The sequence below is a fragment of the Thermobia domestica genome, chromosome 5, assembly GCF_964235325.1.
Source record: "Thermobia domestica chromosome 5, izTheDome1.hap1.1, whole genome shotgun sequence".
NCBI lineage: Eukaryota > Metazoa > Arthropoda > Insecta > Zygentoma > Lepismatidae > Thermobia > Thermobia domestica.
This window is the reverse complement of record NC_137458.1, coordinates 125,331,160-125,352,466: the sequence shown is the minus strand read 5'-3', so window position 1 is coordinate 125,352,466 and position 21,307 is coordinate 125,331,160. Positions and strand designations below refer to the sequence as shown.

The 21,307-nt window shown below is 34.4% G+C and overlaps 1 protein-coding gene across 3 annotated transcripts in view; it reads left to right on the top strand.

Annotated features, from left to right (window-relative positions):
• UGP (UDP-glucose pyrophosphorylase) overlaps positions 1-21,307 on the top strand; it is a 142,072-nt gene that overhangs the window by 91,511 nt on the left and 29,254 nt on the right. For all 3 annotated transcript variants that reach the window (XM_081759071.1, XM_081759072.1, XM_081759070.1), the window contains exons 2-5: positions 7,579-7,704; positions 13,280-13,387; positions 13,608-13,790; positions 19,986-20,191. In XM_081759071.1, coding sequence (XP_081615197.1) covers positions 7,579-7,704; positions 13,280-13,387; positions 13,608-13,790; positions 19,986-20,191 — 623 coding nt within the window. The remainder of the gene's footprint in view (positions 1-7,578; positions 7,705-13,279; positions 13,388-13,607; positions 13,791-19,985; positions 20,192-21,307) is intronic.

Genomic DNA, 21,307 nt, shown 5'->3' with positions numbered 1-21,307 from the left:
TCTCGTCTCGCGTTCTCGTCTCGCAAAATATTATAAGTCTCGTCTCGCGTTCTCGTCTCGTTTGCGAGACGAGACGAGACGAGACTTCTTGCGTTCTCGCGTCTCGCGCCCATGCCTAACCGAACTCATGTGGTTCGTATTCTACATTACGGTGTAAGTTCACGTTTCATATAGTCTGAGTACTGACTGAAATGGATGCTAAACTTCAATCAAAGCAAAACATTCAAATGAAATGAAATTTCTGTTTCAGGTGAACCGAATATATGCCCTTTGCCTGAGAGAGAGAGCGCGAGAGAAAGAGAGGGTGAGACATGATAAAATAATGATTATGACAGTTGGTGGAATTAGAATGTGGGAGTAAACTGGAGATAGCCTAGAATCGAACCAGGGATCCTTCGCACCAGAGGTGTGCGCTCTACGACTGAGCTACTACCATGCCTTCTGGGAAGCAAATTTCATAATATAAACACACACAGTTATTTCATCTTCTGTTAAATGTACTTGTTGAGAAACAGATTGAGAGATAAACACTTATAATGATGATAAATTAATAAATGTTCTTAGAGCATTATTTTATTTTATTCAGTACTACTTATAGCCGTTTCTAGACGAGGCAAATGAACATCTGTTTTGCGAAACAACATTGATACAAAGCACACGTCAAATTGCGTCAGTTCCTGTGTACCAAATGACTTTCCTGTATCAGTGAGTCCAGAGTATTATTAACTGAGAACATATTCCTCAAGGATAGAGACTAGGTTGTTTTACGTAACATTTCGACCCGCTAGGAATTTGGTCATGTGATCGATTTTGTCGGCATGATGTGGAAGCTACCTATACAGCAGCCAAAAGAAAATTAGGAGAAAATAAAATAGAATAGTCTGTCTATTCTTAGAACACACGACACTTTTCACTTGGAAAGTATTCTTCTTTGGTTCAATTTATGTTCTTTAAGTTATCATAACGCATACTACTACACTGAATACGTAGCTGCAGTTTTGAAACCTTTATATTGCATAAACCATAATATGTATGTTACATCATAATGTTCCAGGAAAACAATAAAAAAGAAACAAAGAACGAAATACGCATTTAACTACAAAATACAAGGTTTGCAGCCATAAAGACTTGAAATAATGTGTAAGTAAAGTATAAATGATTATTCTAGGACACGCATACCTAGTTTGTGATCAATCATGCAAATTTTTTATTTCCAAGATTTTAGCTTAGATTGGCTTGAAAGAACTATTCTTCCATTGTATTGGAAGAACTATTCTATGACTACGAGATTTTAATGTATTTTTTTTTTAAGAATAAGCCTATTAGTACCGTATTTTGTAGCCAGCAGTGGCGTATTTAGAATTTTGTTTTTGGGGGGGGCAATTGCCCACCTGAGTTTAAGAATTATATATGTTTTAATAGATTGTCTAAAATGACACTCCTGCAAGGCAAATCTAAAATGACACTCCTGCAAACACAAGTTGAATACTTGTAATCTCATTTCAACTTAACTGATTTCATTTTAGAAAAAAAAATGGAAATATTTAGTTTTATCTGTGAACGTTTTCAACTGAAAGAAAAAGTTGAGACAAGTTGAAGCTGAAATATACTGATTGCAGTTTTGATGGCAAGAATTGCAGACTGGTGGATCTTGTGCAAGGGCGCCGATCCTAGGGGCCCGGGCCCCCCGAAAGCTCATGTGGGCCCCCTAGCATTTGTGAATGTACAATATTTTGCATACTTTGAATGTAATTTGTTTTAAAATCCTCATATATATGCCGTCTACATCTGAATGCCCCCCCCCCCCCAATTTACAGAGAAATCGGCGCCCTTGATCTTATGTGATATGTTACACACAAATTTAGTATGAAATCTTTTTATTCTATTCTTAGAAGAAAAAGGAAGCATCCTTTTGGCCTACCTAATTTCCCGGGCTACATACTCTCCTCCCCCTCTTGATTTTCTTTAATTCATATTCCTTTCTTTATAACTAAAGGAGGTAAATAATCCTTTGCTATAATAACTAAAGTACGGTTATGTTGATATCCGTGCAAGTTGATGTCGCTTATCAACTCCTCTTAGTTTTGGTGTTACTGACGACGGCCGACTTGAATCACAACTAACAACGGTCAAAAGTATAATGGGAGAAACGAAAGAAAATAACAACTAAGAAAAACAGAAGAGTAGAATGGACGAAAGAAAGAAAGAACACAGTTCTTACGTGGAATGAAATTTGACAAATATGGTAATTTCTGATCAAAGAGCATAAGAAAATGGAAATTCAATGAAATTTTTAGAAATGGTAAGAAGGATTATGGTTATACGTGGAAAATGTATTGGTAATGACTAGTGTTGTAAAGGCCTGGGGAAAAAACCGGAAATTTTGGGTAAAGTTTTTTTTACAGTTTTTTCCCGAGCTTGAAAAAAAACTGGTAAAATTGGGAAAAATTGAAATTTTCGAATATTTTACTACATTATGCTTTTAAAATGAAAACTAGTTTATATTTACTAGTTTACAGTGAAAATCATTAAGTAGTTATGTTTCTCGTATTAGAGTAGGGAAATTTTGTGGCAACAAATATATTTGCACCTCTGCTTTAAAGTTCGCACCGTGATAGATGGAGTTATGGCTACAAAAGATACTAAAATATAATCCTGAAGGTAAACGCGCCTGAATTCAACAGGCACCCGAATTCGACATACCTGTGCTTAAATGTTGTCCCTGCGATCGTGAATAGAAGTGGCAACATTATGGGAGTGTCTTTCCTCGTGTCAAAAATGCGGTTACAGTAGATGAGTCATACGCATGGAGAAAAGAAGTACATTGTTGTGTGTGTGATACACTCTTCGAGAAAAAACACATAATCTTAAGAAAATCATAAGACGGCAGGTTATTTTCGTAAGACTTTTATTAAAGTTAGGTTTGCTTCAAGCAAATAGTGGTACTTTAATGTTGTAAAGGAATTTCAATCAGTGCGTTTTGTTTTCTTCTGTGAGGACAAAGGTTGTGATGTAACATGGCCGGAGGGTTGTCGAAAACACGAGCCTTTATTTGTAACGTGAACCGGATTTCGACAAGGTTGTCGAATTCATACTCAGTAGTGCAAATATAATTTTAACTGAATATGTAAACGTACAAGTATGTTCAAAGTCTTTCATAAAGCTATTTGTTGCATAATTCTCCGATAGTTGTAACCTCAGTTCGATATGGAATGTCGAAATCAGGTTCCTGCATGTCGAATTGAGGATCTTCGAAGTAACTACTCAGTTCAGAAAATTTAAGTTGCGTTCTTTTGCCCGTCTGATAATTTCTGCATAATAATAAAACAATATTTGAAGCTGAGAAGAGATTACTACTACTAATAATGCCGACTTAATGTTTTACATGGATATAATTGAAGGTGTCGAATTCAGATACCGCAACTGTCGAAACCAGGTGAAGTGTGTCGAATTCGGGTTCCATTGGCGAGTTCCAGTTTCATAAAAAAAATTTAACATTAGCATTTGAGCCTTGAAGTGACTTTTAGTATTAGTAGAGACTGTACATTTCAAGGAAAAAAATGAGCCAACACCGACCAATATTATGGCCACAATAGGCAATTGATTTTGAAAAAGGTCCTTAACCTGTCGAAATCCGGCGCGTTTACCTTAATTAATATAGACACATTTAATTATCGTAAGTAATCTTATAAAGTTACCGTTTTATGACAGGAAAATGTTAAAATAACAGGGTCAGAATCATTTTAGTTAATACCAGTATGTTAAAATTAAATATATATATTTATGGAAATACGAATCTTCTTTGTGCTGTGTAAAATTTCCGAAAATTTGGAACCCATTAGAAAAAAATCTTTTGCTCGGAAACCTTGGCAAAACCCGGAAAATATAATAAACTATTTCTTCGCCTGATGCTAATCTTATTTGTTGTAATGTGTCTGCAGCATATATATATATATATATATATATATATATATATATATATATATATATATACAACGTATTTCGCTAGCAGGAAAAATGCTTAAAACAGCTTTTAATTTTAGCTTTTAGTTTTCTGATTTCTGACAAAAATCACTATTATTTGTATATTCTTCGAACAACTCGAAAAGAGAGAGGATCTTATTTGCATATACACACATACAAAGCACAAGTGCGTAAATTTGAGCAGCGACAAGTAAAAGAATTAAAGAATTTAGCACGTAAAACTTCCGTTCGTTATTATTAAAGACTAGCAGAATATTCTTTCTTCACACAGAGAGAGTACGTTTCATTTTGGATATAAAGGGCACCAAAACCGTCATCAATGAACTTAGGAACCCCAAAAACTATGAATTCGACACTAGTATCAGTCATTTTCAATTACTTTTACATGTCATCCTCCCCCTTTAGGAGTACTAATCGGGGCTAAATTTGTATTTAAACGGCATCGGAATTGTCATTGTTCATCACAACCACCCCGAAAACTATGGATTCGACAACTAATACCGGCCATTTTCGATCATTTTTATATACCCACCCTTCTCCGTCCCCCAAATTGTGGCACTGAATTTGGATTTAAACAGCATCAGGAATGTTATTGTTCATCACAATAACCCCAAAAACTAAGGATTCGACACTAATTCATTCATTTATATATATCACCACCTTCCCCCTCCCTAAAGAATCTGAGACCAAAATCTATTTATCAATACAATATGCTCTGACTTTTTATGTGAATATGTAAATTGGATAGTTTTAATATATTTGACCCCCTTAATAAGTACAAGATAAGAGTTGATCAAGAACTCAATCGTGGATAGTGCGCACAATTTCCCATTCATTACGAAAATTTGCAAATACTTCAGAACTGGTTTCGAGTTTTACATGTTAGTGTGATATTGCTTTAGTTAAAAGTAACAAGTTCGTAAATTAATAATATTGTTGATTGTGCAGCGAATTCCTACATGGAAACTCTCCGGGGAAACATAGACCTTTATCGAAAAGTAATGAAAGAATAATGTAAAGTTGGCTCTTAAAACAGCTGAGTTACAGCCCATAACAATCGTGTTTGGATTACATTGGCATAGGTTAAATCTCAAGTGGGCTTTATTCTGCGGCAATGAATTTCTTAAATCATAGATTTAATTAGTTTTCACAATGTAAACTACTTGAGGTATTTTGAGCTACAGTGGCGGCTCTTGGGGAAAGTCAGATTGATATTTTAAAAAGTCAAATTTTATCGCTGCAAGCTAGGGAAGAAAGCTTACCTAATGTATTAATTCTTGTATAGATTTTCTTGAAGCTGTATGAACCTTTTTACCCTTACCTTGCTGTGAATTTGTTTTTTTGGTGATGTGACTTTTTTTAAAGAGCCACTACAAGCTACTGATAAAAAAACTAACATCAAGAGGAGTTTCTTATATATTGAAGAACGTTCTCTTCTTAGAAATGCCGTGATATAACTCGTATTGTTGGTTCATTAAATGGCTTATTCTGATAAATATTAAGTGCCTTCTTATTATCAGGCTGTTATAAAGACCGAGCACTTTCCTAGTATTTTATTGAGTGCGATACATGACTGCAGTACATGTTTACCGGGATTTTGATACACTTTGTGACAGATAGCATACAGTAAGCGTGTAAATCTTTGTTATCTTTGAACTTTACATTTGTTGTCGTAAAGTCACTGATTTATGTAATCTACGATAACTAATCAGAAAGTAATGAGCCAATAATCTCTAAAATGGTGTCTTTCGTGGTATTCTTCCTCTCATTGCAATAGGCATATATATAATTTTTTCAGCTTCTCTGCTATGTTTTGAAATCTAGTCTATTCTTTATTAATTCTTTGCCGATTGTCTTTACAAATTTCATTCTAATCAAAGTCGCTATCTCATGAGCAATGCCATTCCGGTTAATTATTATTATGACTAGGGCTCGGAAGTTGAAGACCTAAAAATTGCCTTAAAAGGACCTATAAAAAGACTTTAAAAATAACTAGAAAAGGACGTAAAAACTGGGGAAGAAGGACATAAAAATAAGACCCAATTTAATTAGAATTACATATTTAATGAATATAATGCTCAAGAAATACAAGCTTCTGGTAGGTTAATGGTCTGTAATTCTTCCACAAACTGAAGTACAAACTAAAATAAGAAAACTTCCCCACCCTCACCCCTAATTGTGATTGTTGCAGATCTGGTCTTATCAGTCCAATCATTGATGAATGTCTTATCTTTTGAATTGTCTTTACTAAAGAAAAGATGTTTAAGAGGTAGTGGTGATTCGAGTTAATGATCAGTAAATTTATGTTCGAAAGATGAAGTGAAAAAAAGAAAAAAAAGACGTTAAGACCTATGAAAAGCTTTAAAAAAAGACCAATAAAAAAACGCAAAAAAAGGACAAATAAAATCCACCATTTTCTGGCCTACAATGACTCCAAATTAAACATATGTTAAGCTTCCTCTTCGGGCACTCGTAAAAAAGGGGATTTTTCCTCAACTTCTAGGCCCTAATTATTACAAATAGTTCAGTAAATAGCCAAAAGTTACAAGGAACAACTTGTAAGTAAAATGCGTAGCGTGTCAGTTCATATTGTAGTTTCCTTGCAAGAAATTTGTCACGACATGTTCACGTGTGTAGCCAAAGTGCAGAAGCAATTTTGAATACAGTACTCCTATGCTGCTCTCTTTTGTTTGTTAAATTTTCGTTTTGGATACGGTTTTGAGTTTCTCTGTAAACTCTGACTCGATGCTTCTTTTGGTCAGATGTCAATAATTAAAAAGTCACTTACAAGGAGATTTACGGAAGTGTAACTCACCAATTTGAATGAAACTGTACATACTTGTAGAATATCGAAAAATAATCGACGTGTATTTTATTATTTTGTCAGTAGTGTAGGTTTAAGGGTAGAAAACATTCTTTGAATGTTGGGGGGGGGGGGGAGTCTTTAAGCATAGACAGAAAACAGTCATTTAATATAGAAGAAAACATACTGCCAGAGGGGGTTTAGGACAGCTAATTCACAATCTGACGTCGAAATCACAAAATTTAAAATGGCTGGTCCAATATGGTGATTACAATTACAAAAAGTATTCTGGTTTGAAATGCTCTTCAGTTAGCTAAGAACAACTATAGTTGGCAGGGATTACTGCTAGAAGGTTGCAGACCGATTTGAAACCCTTTCTGTACATATTTTAACGGGATGCTTGATTAAAGTGCGTATCTGCACCTCTCACTATTCGGAATGCTTATTTAAAATGAGTTGTCTCGATTCTCACTAACCGAAGTGCTTATTGAAAATGAGTCTCCTCATTCATCCTGTAAAAATATTCAGTGATATTTTTGAATATAAATATATAAATGTAAAATGAGGGGAAAACACAATACTTGTCATTTTCAAGGACAAGAAATCTTGATTTTTCAGTTCTATACTAAGTAAATTGAACAACGAACGTTTCATCTCTTCATGATTTTTTTCTTTGTTCTCTTTATGCTGTTAACGAAATATAAAGGTATCAGATATCATTTAAATAACTCATTTTTCGACTACAAAAATAATGTATATTATTTTTATTTCACATTTTTGTCCTTTTTCAGATACGTCATCAAAGATCTCCGTCAGCCTCCAGAGAATTCAAAGAAATCACAAAACGAGATGCCCAGGTGCGGCTTACATATGAATTGGAGAGGCTTGTCAAAGGAGCTCCAGAGGACAAAAAGGAGGTATGGTATGCTGCATTGGAGTTTTGTTTGGGAGTGGGATCAGAGGGTAAAAGTGAGGGAGAACGCGGGGGCACGTCGTCCACCCACTTCCAGAAAATATCCGTGGCGTCTTCCCACAGTCTAAAAAGAGTTACAATGGGCAAACATAGGCACGGGGGACGGCGTGACGTTATGCGTCTCCTTACCTTTTCAGATCCACTTTTACCCCTGGGTGGGATAGTTATTAACCGCTTAACAGTAACTGTGAAAACTGAAGTACTACTTCTTTTGCATGCCGATAGGGTCAGGTAATTTAATTTATTAGCAAAGAAAAAAAGAATGAAACATGTTCAGACAGAGAAATAGGACGGTTCTGAAATGTTTAGTACTCAGTCTGAAGGAGGAGATAAATGTGAATGGGAGTGTTTCGATTTCTTTATTCATAGCATTTCACTTTCAGTTGACATCATGCACTCGTGGACGTTAGAACACTGTGCTTTTGTATAAAACTGTTTTGTGAGGAGTAGTGAATTAGTGATCGTGTTTCAGTATGAGTTTCGCAGCACATTCAAAATTCACTGAAATGGCTCTGTCGTTCTCATAACACAATATTAGGTTAGGTTTATAAGCTTCAGGAGGCTTATTAATGCAAATCAAACCACCAGGTGCTCCATGTATGGTGTATATTCTGGAAGGACTTCAGAAAGTTAGAAAGCAGTATTAATGAAGTCCAGGCCGCATTGCTCGGAGCCATGCTACGGAACTTCGTGAGGCGTATTTTGAATACATATTTACATTTTTACCCATACAAATACACCCCTTCAAGTTTGTGCAGGAGATAACAAATTACACACATATTGATACTTCGAGGAAAATGAAAACGTTTCGCGATTTGATGTTGTTTCATGGCCTCTACGGTTCCAAGATGTGTCAGTGTGTGATTGTTTTTATGAGGGTATCTCAAATTGTTTATGAGAGGGAGCCCTGTACATTAGATAATTTGAAGAACAGTATTCAACAAACTATCCAAACTGACAGAGGCTGTAGAAAAATGGAAACAAATTTCCACTCACACTTATAACAAAATACATAAACAAAAATTTACATCATCTGCAAGATGTTTTTTTGCACAGATGAATATCATTAAATGCTATGTAATCATGAATGTTTTTAGCCAATATTTTCTTTTAAGCATAGCTAAGAAATTGTGAATTGTGATCATGTCAAAAACGTTATACTTTTCTATCTCACCCTGTATATTCTATGTGAATTTATGAATTTGTTTAGAGTATACGTCGTGTAAAGATATTCTCTCTGAAGTATAGATTGTAGAAATATATGTTTATAATGCCTCAACTATCATGTTCGAAAAGAATGCAATTTTGTTTGTTTGGAAGTTTAACGTCTTTTTTTTTTTTTATCACTAAAGTATAACTAAGATGAGACTTCAACACTAAAACTGATTCAGATACACTCATGGGTTGGAATCCGAAACCACACACAAGCACGCCTGCTAATCACTTCATTCCAGAGTACACAATTACCGTTTAATGTCTTTAGGAAGTCTTAAATCCTAACCTATAAGATAAGTAGATTATTATTATTATTATTATTATTATTATTATTATTATTATTATCGTGGTCGTCGTCGTACGAATTTATTTTCACCTTAATTTAAGAAATAAAAAGAAAATTTTGCAGTGTTTTTAAAATACACCGTTAGCATACATTGCTTGAACTGAGTAACTCATGCAAGTGTTGAATAAATTAGTACTGTAGTAGCTCCTCATTGTAAGGAGAAACAATTCAGAGGTTAGTTGTTAAGGATGTTCTACGTCAGTTAATATAAAATTCATTTTAATTAGTAAAAAAAAAAAAAAAAAAAAAAAAAAAAAAAAAAAAAAAACAGTTCCATAACTTAATTCTTGGATTAGAAAAAAGAAGTTTCCACATGAGTATTTCAAGAACAAGAGAATTACGTGCAACTTGCGTAACGTATGCAGTTTAGGGAGATACAGCTTATGTAACATATTGAATAACACTGGTACCTTCTATAAATACTTCCAAATGTTTGTCAAAATGAAATCTTTGTTTTTAAATATTTTCCTCCTTAAAAGTTCATTTAATTCACGGTAGTTACTAGGGCAGATCAATAAGTAACGCACATTTTTTTCACACGATATTACACTGATGTGGAACGTGAAAATGAAGAGAAGTGCTTTGAAGCTCTCACTGTAGTCGTCAGTTGTTCGATCACGTGTACCTGCTCTTCTAGCGTAAGCATGAACTACTGGGCAGTGATGGGCAGTTTTTTTCTTTCAGAATCAATTTATTTCAGTTCTTTTTCAAACCAAACCAACTCACTGGTTTGCAACTTTTCCGAAGAAGAATTCGATGCCGAATCCTTTGAATAATTCCGAGTTCCCATATTATTCTCCCATATGATTCCTCCTAGCCAAAGTAATCGAACCATTTTTATCAACTGAGAGATAGGTCTAGGTGTTAAATCGTTAGGTGTCAGGGGGTATAAGTAGGAGCATATAAGGAGGGATTGCCATGTTTTGAGACGTGAGCGAAAACTTTTAAATTCTTCCTGAATCTAGTTTTTCCTTGTTAGATGAAAAGAAGGGACATAAAAGCGAAAAAGGATGGTTTGGTTGTTTCCAGATACACGTAGTAGCTTCATTAATTGCTTCTCTCTTTCAATGGATTCCTGTTCTCAAGGAGTGCTTTTGTCTGATTGTGATTACGTCCATATCTACGCCGGGTTTCAAGTAACAGCTCAAGTGAACAGGGTGACATGACCATTGAAAAGGCAATTCTTAATTATCGTTGTATTCATTTTCGAACATTCAACGTTTCTTATGGTATAGTGTGTTGTGGTGCATGACAAACTAAAATTTCATAAAGTGGGTACCGAAGAACCTCTCAGATATCCATAAGGATCACCGAATGATGACAAGCTGGACTACCTAACGCGGTACACTGAAGGAGATACTTTTCTGGAAGGTATTGCACAAATGATGAGTCCTAGGCGTACTAATACACTAGAGACCACTGCATTTGAACACTTTCTCAATTTGAGTGCTATAAAGCTGAAATAGAGGCAGCACTGCAAGCGAAGCCCTAGAATACGTGCAAAGCATGGGCGTCCGAAGAAAATTTTCTAGGGGGTTTATCTCCCTGCTTACTATATTATATTTGGTATTTTTTATTTACATGAAGAAAATCTTAAATTTGTTTTCGTGTTCCCTCCCCCCCACTTCGAGCGCCCATGGTGCAAAGTATTTCGGTTGAGTTGGTAACTGTTAAAGAAAAGCACGCTAAATTACAAAGAATGTCCATAACAACATACAGAAACCAGTGTTTATTTATTCTGTTTTGTCTTATAATCGAAAGGATGTATGGTAAGTCTAAATATTATGTAGCAGACACTTATATCACAAAAATATTATAAGTTAATACAAGAAAACTAGTTCTTCTTCTTCTTCTTCTTATTATTATTATTATTATTATTATTGTGGCGATGATTAATATTACCACCACGCCATGTCCTCCCCGCCCGCTAGTATGTTGGCTAGCGTGTGCACGCCTTTGATCCTTAGGGTCCGTAGTTTAATTCTCGGAGGCATAGCTTTGAAAGTTAAACGCATTACAGTAATTCAGGATTCTACCTTAAGCTGTAGATCCATATCACATATACTGAGAAGAGATTAAGCCCCAACTATTTAAAAATAAGCTACAATGTGAGTCAAACACACACAACGGGTCACAATAGTCGACAAGTCATTATTTTGAAGTACACCTTAGAAAAAAGTTATTAAAATGAACTGTTAAAATTCGTCGTATTAACTGAAGGTATTGGTTTTGAATCCTGCATCCGATTTTATATTTTAGCTTCCTCATACTATTACAAGAAAGTGATGAGATGATACCTGTAATGTCTAGACCTTGACCCGACCTCATACCGAAATATATTTTTTATTTAACGTTCGTAAAGTTTTTGGATGTTTATACTTTAAAAATAAATAAAATTACGGAAACTGCATCAGACGTGAACCTATTGATTGACCGGGCCGGAATTTAATTCCATTTCAGCTCGAAGGCTATACGAGATGTAACCTACTGAGCAAATACCTATCAATAATTGTAATGTAGCAAATGAACTGTAAAATAATAAATAAATTACTGTTTAATGTGGAACCCGAAATACTACTCGGATTTGTATCTGAGACAAATATTTTACTAGGAATCGGAAACTGGCCACTCAGCTGTTAACTGTTCGCATAAACATACATTTAAAATGGGATCTGAGCTAAATGTATTCTCACAGAGAAACAAATCCATGACTTCATGCCATAGACGATTAAACAAACCGTTAAACTAACAAAGAACTGGAGTTCTTGTTGAAGGTATTGGGTCCCAATTTAAATAGCCCTATTTAATTGTCTGGAATTTTGTAAATAAAATAATGATGAAAAATCACAGATAAATTCAGTTATTGAGTCTTAGTTCACTTGTACTCGATCTCTGGAGGCTATTACTCCTTTTGATTTATATCAGGTTGTCGATGCATGAGAAGCGACTGAAAAGCAAATAATGCAGATTTTAAGCATTTATTCTTCCTTTTAACTTGTTAATACATTATTGATTTATTTTTGAGTCTTTTATCATCAGTAAGAATGAATAGAACGAAATCTATAGTTCAAAGTAAAATTTAAATCACTGTATGCGTTCGATGTTCTATCACCGGGAATCGACCTCAGGACCTCGTTGACGAATCATTCGCATTAGCTACTTTCATTTCTTCTTTTTTCTTTCTTTCTTTTTTTTTTAAATGAGACACTTAATGTACTCAGTTTTTCGCTTTTTGACTTTATTTTGAACCTACACAAAGCGATCATACATGGAATAAAAACATACCAATTTCCACCAAAGAAAGAAAAATCAAATTCACTCAATCTGCGAGAAAAGTGCTAGTGACTGTATTATGTGATATGCAAGGCTACTAGTGGATTTTCCAACACATAAGACCGCTATGAACGCTGTCATAAGAAACAGCGTTGGCGAAGTTGCGTTCGTGCGCTTCGTGACAAAAGCGTGAAACTCCTTCATGACAATGCGTACTCTCATGTTGCTGCATCTGTTCATCAGAAAGTGAAGTTCCGGTAGGAGGCACTCGAGCACGCACCATACAATCCTGATCTGGCACCCTCAGACTATTATCTTTGTGTCCCGATTAAAAATTCATTGGCTGGCCAACGTTTCAATTCTGGTAACGAAGTCGAATTGGTTATGGTCAGATGGCTAAAGTCCCAAAAGAGAAACATTTGAAACTTGTTCTATGATGGGAGAAATGTATTGAGACAGGTGGCAACTATGTTGATAAGTAGCTTAAATTTGAACCTTTACTTTATATATGTTCTTGCTCTGTTACCTATTACTCCTGCTTCTACGTGGATTGTTGTGCGTTACTTATTGTTCCGCCTTCGTACATAGCTTTCCTGTTAGTGGTAAATAGTCTTTGAACCTTAAAAATAATAAATAAATAAATGCACTTTTTATTTTAAGAAAAACTGTTGTTTTTACATTGCAGAGCCTTAACAGACAGTTTGATGGGTTTATCAGGCTTTTCAGGAGGTTTCTGCAAGAAGAAGGCCCGTCGGTTGACTGGGACAGAATAGAAAAATTACCTGATGAATCCGTAAGTTTTGTTTAATTTATAAATTTATATATATAAAAAAATAATAAGTTGTGTGAAACAGTTGTTGTGAATGAAATATTGATTTGTTTAAAACAGTTTCATAAAGTCTGTTATTAATTGAAGTAATGATAAAATAAAGCAGAAGTAAAATCATATATTAAGAAATATGTATGCGAAGTAAAATCATTATTCATACTTACGTACAATTTTGATTTATCAGGTGAGAGACTATGCCACATTACCTGCTCCCACAACAGACGAAGTCCATAGGATGCTAGATAAATTAGTGGTTGTGAAGTTGAATGGTGGATTAGGTACTTCTATGGGCTGTAGGGGTCCTAAGTCAGTAATACCTGTAAGAAGCGATCTGACGTTCCTAGATCTTACAGTGCAACAAATTGAGGTAAGAATTGATTTAAACAATTTAATGATCAATCTTATGATTTCACAAGTCCAGAGAAATGCGTTATACAATAGGTGTCATAGAGAAGTACTTACATAATAACTGAATAACTAAATTCGATTGAAGTTTCGATGATTGTTATTCAATTTTATTTTACTTTCATTGTAAATCATCTCTGTTATTTCTGTAAATCTGTCTCTTGAAATAGGATATTTTCCATCAGGTTAAAAATGGCAAAAGTATTTCGTCTCCATTAAAAGAGCAGTAGGCATAATATAAGAAATTATCGCCCAGTCTCTATTCTTTCCACGTTTTCAAAAAATTTTGAAAATGTGTTGAAGTCACGACTTTGCAATTTTTTAAAGTCGTGTAATTTACTATCATCATCACAACATGGCTTCCAAAATAAGAAAAGTATTGATACAATCTTATTTCATGTCTAATATAGCTTTTGAATTAAAACACAGTAAGTATTTTGGTGGCCTATTCATCGACATATCCAAAGCTTTTAATACTATCGATCATGCTATTTTCTTAAGCAAGTTGTATACTTATGTTAGAGGTGTAGCTCACAACTGGTTTCTATCTCATTTATCCAGTAAACAACAACAGGTACAAATATCAAAATTAGTTGCAGATGGGGTTCAAACAACTTGCTCATCTTGATCAACTGTAACCAGAGGTGTTCCTCAAGGTTCCATTTTAGGACCTATTCTCTTCTTGATACATATAAATGACTTGTTAGAATATATGTATCCATCAAAATGTATTCTATACGCTGATGGCATCAGTATGACTATATCAGGAAAATCAATAGAAGTTGTTAAGAGGAAATCTGCCATTTTTACCGACAAATTAGTAAAGTGGATAACAGCGAACAGATTAATTATAATTCATGATAATTTGATTCTCTTATTTTCATTGTCCAGGAAAACTCCGTATATCACCTAGAATAAAAATATCTCATTTACTCCAATATTCTTGTATGATAAAGCTTTTAGGTGTAACCGTAAGTGACGATCTTTCATGGTCTGTTCATATCTATTTTAAACAAGAAGCTAAGTAGCGCGTGTTTTGCCTTATACAAACTTCAACTGTGTCGAAAGAAGCACTTCTTAGCTGTTACTACGCTAAGTTTAAACTGAAGCTGAAACTAGTTTAAGCTCTTTCCGATTGCAAAAGAAAGCGATTATAATATTTTTTGGATTACTCACAAAATCGATATGTAAAAAGGTTTTCATAGAAGCAAAAATTTTAACACTTCCCAGCTTATACACCTGTAAATCTATCCTTTTTACTGTGAAAAACAGGCAACTTTTTTACCTTTTACAAAAATATTTATAGCCATAATACAAGACAAGATAGTGACATATTTGTGATGCATCAAAAATATGCTAATATAAGCAAAACCGTATATATGAATTGTTAGGTTGTACAATAAACTTCCTATGTACTTGAAGAATATGACTAATGGTACTGTTTTTCGTATGAAGTTAGTTAACCTACTTACTGTAAAAAGCTATTATACTATTGAGGAATATTTAAGTGACTCATTAAGTGAAGAGCTGATAATAGATACTTACTTCTGAGTACATGCCAGGTGTGGTAAAAACGGTTACCTAATTACGATGTAAGTGATCATGTTTACATACTTGATATCTCTTATTTCGTACTTAGAAAGATGCATAGGTTCAATATTATGTGTATCTTCTGCTACCTGATAATATTGTATGTATTTTTATTGACAACTGTAATGCTTACATGAGAATTTCTTGTGTTTTGTAAGCTAATGAAACAGGCAAATAAATGAAATGAAATGATTAATAAGTAGAACATTACAAACTATTATCATTATTGCGCCCAGATGGAAGCTCATGTTGTTCGGATTCCAAATTAAACTTTTGCTCTGAAACACTGCGATGAATTACTATATTCTACTGACTATTAGGTGTTTAAATAAATGAAAAAAATCGAACATGTGTGATCTTCCTTTAAACTAATTTTATTTAATTAGATGAGTTTTATTTCTGCTGTCTGTCTACACCACAGCGCTGCAATTAAATCTTCGAATTAAAAAGAAAAAGAAAAAATAAATAAAATGAAATACTATAAAAGTAGACCAATTCTCGTTCATGAAAATATTCTGCAACTGATTGTATCACTGGAATTTCTCTAATCTGCTGTGTGATACGGTAGTTAGTGATAATACAGATACTCGATAAATGATAACATATACAGTATACTCCCTTGATAGCGATTAATACTATGATTATCACCATTGCATTTTCACTTCAATAGAAACCTTGTGCTGAATTATCTGCTTCATATAGAACGTAAAAATATTTTGCACGAAAATGATGGTATGAATATTTTGCCATACCACCATAACGTAATTGTAAAAAAAAATAATAAATAAATAAATAAAATTAAAAAATAAAATAATAACTTTGTAATTTAGGGCGAAAGAAAGCAGACATTATCAAATGTTCAACAATTTTCAAAGATAACATTAATGTATTTGTTGGAAAGACGGTTATTATGAACCTCACTTTCAAACTTTACTAGATGTTAAGTAAGAAGATTGTACGACAAAAACAATCATTTTGACATTTACAACTAAATTCTGTAGATTCCTATCAGTCAAAACAAAAGGGTTGCCAATATTATTTCGATTGATACTTTATTATTATTATTATTATTATTATTATAATAAGAAAAAGGGAAACGTACAAGAAAAAGTACCAGTCAGATATGTACCGTTAAAATGTTTATTACGTTTAGCGCTATACTCTAGTCTGGCATTCTAATGTGAAGAGGGGATATATATTTTTGATTCTTACGGTAGTGTTAAAATGACTTCTGACAAATCAGATCTCATATCTTGTACATGAAAGAGCAGTCGCATAATGCTTATACCCATACACTGGTGTTTGTATATATATATATATATATATATATATATATATATATATATATATATATATATATATATATATATATATATATATATATATATAGATAGATAGATAGATAGATAGATAGATAGATAGATATAATAATAATATGCGACTGAAATTTCATATCTGTATATGCAAGTTTTTAGAATGCTGGGCCTGATTGTAGTCTATAACATAAAATACATTATAGAACCGTAGTTGCAGATCAAAATAAGTATTAATCTTTTCCTGTTTCATCCGAAGCTTTAAGAAAAAGCATTGACAAGGATTGTGAAACTTGCTTATTGGCGTGTAATTTCAATAAATTGCAAGTGAAATAAATTTCTTTTAATTTGAATAAATTTATTGATACTGTAGTATTGTAAAATAATATTATTTGTTGTTGCATTCTTGTATTTGTACTCATAGTAACAATGTTTTTCTATTATCATCATAGAAATGTTTTAATGAAAGTTGTATGATCTGTGATAAACCGTAATTCTCTCTAAAAATTCTTTTAGTTTCTTACAGTGGAACTCATATATGTATAGACGTTACTAGTATACTCATACTTGTGTACTGTAGTATCCATTTTACCTTGTTGTAATCAAACTTTTTAAATATTTGTACCGATGAAATTTGTGTAATGTGTATTGTGATTAGAAGCATTAGTTTGATCGGTCGTTGTGTAGTTTCATGTCTTACGATTGGGCAGGAGAGAATAATGGAGGCACCTAATGAGTGCAGCACTCAGCTAACCAGTATTATTTCATATGACCTCAGGTCGAATCTACAAGCTATGTACTGGCCATCAGTCTTTGAAACACTAGAAAAGACTTACGTTAGCCTGAATAATTAAACATAATTTAAGTAGTAATTCAAAATTTCATCAAAATAGCATTTCTCATACTTTCTTCGAAAGTAAATAAAACTTAAGTTTAGTACATGTGTTCTTGTCTGGATGATTCTTGAAACTACATAAAATTAAGCGAAGAGTTTTTGTTTTACTGTCAGCTTTAAGGCAGAATGAAACAGCATCATTTTCAGTATCGGAAGTATAGAATTAAAAAATAAATAAATAAATAAATAAAATCAGTTTAACGTCCCGTTGTTGTGTTCTGTAGGCTAACAAGGCGGATGATCAGTCAAAATGAATAACTATGAAAGAACGGGTGGAACTGAGTATGTGGCATAAACAGGGCGATTTCCAGAAAACTCAGATACGATATGTTGCCCCCAGAGAGTATAGAATACCGTACTTACTACTATTTTAAAGCTTATTATTTCAGATTTTTCCTATACAAATGCACAGACTGGGATTTATGTATCTGGAGACGCGTGGCTAAGAATGTTGTGTGGCCCCCATTCACTAAAAATAATACGATTCAATAAAAACATATCAATGAGCAGAAAGGAGTTGATAAAATATATCCAAAAATAAGTTTTCATAATAATAATAATAATAATAATAATAATAATAATAATAATAATAATAATAATAATAATAATAATAATAATAATATAAGTAATAGAAGGAAGAAGTTATTAAACAAGTTGCACCATGTTTGCGGATGTGCACGAGAGACTAGTTGAGGCTATCTCGTCTCGAATCTCACCAAGCAATGTTATATTTGTGTTCAGAGTGTATAGTCTCATTCTGACGTTTTTCAGCATTCAGAGATTTACCAGTAGATAAAAGAATGTAATCTAAAAGCTTCTATTAAAAAGTAACAGAGGTGAGTCATAAGTCTTGCAAAATTTCCACAATTCAGACAGCAGGTGCGTGTATACGATATACTATGATCGACTGTAAGTATAAAGTCAAACTGGGCAAGAGCTAGTGTGCCAAGTAGACTGTTTAACACGGAGGCCACCACTCCGTCAGTGTGTATTCAGTCAGTTTTTAGTGGCAGTGATCAGTGCTCAACAACGTCTGATACGTAAACTGTTACTGCACGAGTTCAAACACGGATATAACGCTTCGGCAGCAACCCAAAATATTTGTCATGCGAAAGAGGAAGTTGTAGGGAACCACAGCACAGCAACTCGTTGGTTGCAGACATTTCATGCAGGTTATAAAAAATGTAGATAAGCTAAGGTCCGACTGTCTCAGGCTCAGAGGAGAGTGGATGTATGCCGACAACTGCTGTAAAATCCGGTATTTCCTGAAACGGATCGTCACATTCTACGAAAAGTGGGTGTTTTTCCGAGATCCGAATGTGGAGAAACAGTAATTAATTAAGAACCATCTTTCAGAACCGGTCGTCAAACAGGGTCGTTTCGAGCACAAAGTCATGCTCTGTTGGAATTAGAAGAGGATAATTTATTTCGGGTTTGTTGCTAACGGTAGTCCAAATAATTGGAGCGAATGTATGTTGCACTGCGCCAAATGTATCTAGCATTAGTGAATCGAAATTGCGCCCTGCTGCAACAGGATAACGTAAAACCACACCCGGTTCGAAAAACGGAACAAAAATTTTGGGAATTAGGTGGTATCGAACTTACGCTACACCCGGCGTATAGTCTTGACCATGCTTCTTCGGATTAGTACTGTTTCGGTGCATGGCGCATTTCCAATAATTACGATGTTTCCAAACCATCAGGAGGTGGAAACCGTAGTGACTGACTTCTTTACCTCTAAAGACAAGACGTGTTATCGACGTGAAATCAAGGAACTGGTAGGACATTCATCACGAGGGGCTATAATTAAATGTTACCTGTTTCCATTGTACTATAATAAACAGAGATATATTGTGCACTAGAATATTTCAAGAGTTATGACTCATCCTTGTAAAAGGTCAGATAAATAAAAGGGAAATAACTAAAAACTATCATAAGTATTAACATCAAAATGTTTGTCTTTACAAATCACCTCAGTTTAAGAAAAATATCAGCCACTAATTGTCTTTCCAAAACTATTCCTCATTCGTAGTGGAGGATCGGGGCTGAAGCTCCCGTAAGTTCCTCCTTAACTCCGGGCCTGTATATGCATTGTCTGTAGAGATGTATCGTACAATGTTTCGCAGTCATAGTTGGATCGAGTGGAAGAACAGCTATTTTTCTGAATCCCTCTCCTTAGCAAAAGAAGTTAAAGATTAATACGTGAAAGTTTCAGACAAGCCTTTCTGAGTACTGTGAAAGATCGTACTTTACTTACGGTTTTTGTGCATATGAAATGTGTGGTTATTTTCTATAAAATAGTTCTCTATCTGAATGCTTTTTTAAAAATGTATTTATTCTATATGTACATTTTTTTCAGCATCTAAACAGAACCTACAAAGCCAGTGTGCCCCTAGTTCTAATGAATTCTTTCAACACTGACGAAGACACGCTAAAGATTATTAGGAAGTACAAAGGATTGAACATCAAAATATATACATTCAATCAAAGTTGTTATCCAAGAATAAATCGTGATTCTTTGTTACCTGTTGCCAATAACTGTGATATTGAAAGTGACATCGAAGCGTAAGTACAGGCTCTTAAAATATATTAATAAAAGGGTAGAAACGCTGTTGTAAATATCCTAACACCAAGAAGGGGTGACAGGAATGCGTTAAGTCTCATTAGATTTATACGAACGATTACGATTAGGCACAACAGTACCTTCAATTTGGTGTACGGACTAGCCTACTACCGCCAGAGGGCTGTTTACACAGCTGTTTACAGATAGTGCACCCTGTACCCTGTACCCCGTATTCCAAAAAGAATGAGCACATTATGGCTGTTTTGGGGCAAAAAATTTCTAAGCCCAACTTCGGGCATTTTCGGAAACAGTAAATCAAAGATGCCAAAATTGAACCCCCAAGCCAATCTTCGCAATGGGGAGAAACTGTGCAGATGTCTTTTTCTTTTTTTAAGAGCAATAAGACATGTTGAAATGTTATTAAGAGTAGAAAAAAAAGTAACATTCATTGAAATACTTAAACGTTACAGTATTTCGAAACTACGTATATATATGAGCACATGCTGGGTTTGTCATTTATTGGGGTTCGAACTTCTTATCTTTAGTTTGTTTCCGAAGATACCCAAAGTTGGACTTAGAAAATTTTTGCCTCTAAACAGCCATAATCAATGTCGTGATTCTTTTTGGAATAGGATGTACAAGCTGCACTGTCTGATTGCGGTGTAAACAGCCCTCTTTGCATTCACCTTAACATTAACGTCAAAGACAATAATATACACAACTACATTCGAAAGAGGCCTCATGGTTGACTTACAATAAGGCGGCGGCTTGTATAGGGTATGCCGCCAGCAGTGATGCATGTGTAGAAGAATGGATAGAAGAGAACTACACAGTAACGCAGTGTTGACCCTCTCCTTTGTTCCCTGGTTTACCACATTGTGATGTCCTGGAATACCCGGAAGAAGAGAGGGGTGTCGGGAAGTGCGTGCAAACACGTTTCTCTAGTATATAGTGTGCCAAGAGCTGAGGTGTCAGTGTGTGTCAGGATAACAACCTGCTGGTGAAGGTGAGGATTTGGCCATCATCCAAAATGGGCGACTATCTCATGGCATTGGATCTGAGAGAATACGTGCTACCTCGTCACGTTCTCATCGAGGTAGGTACTATAAATTCCACCA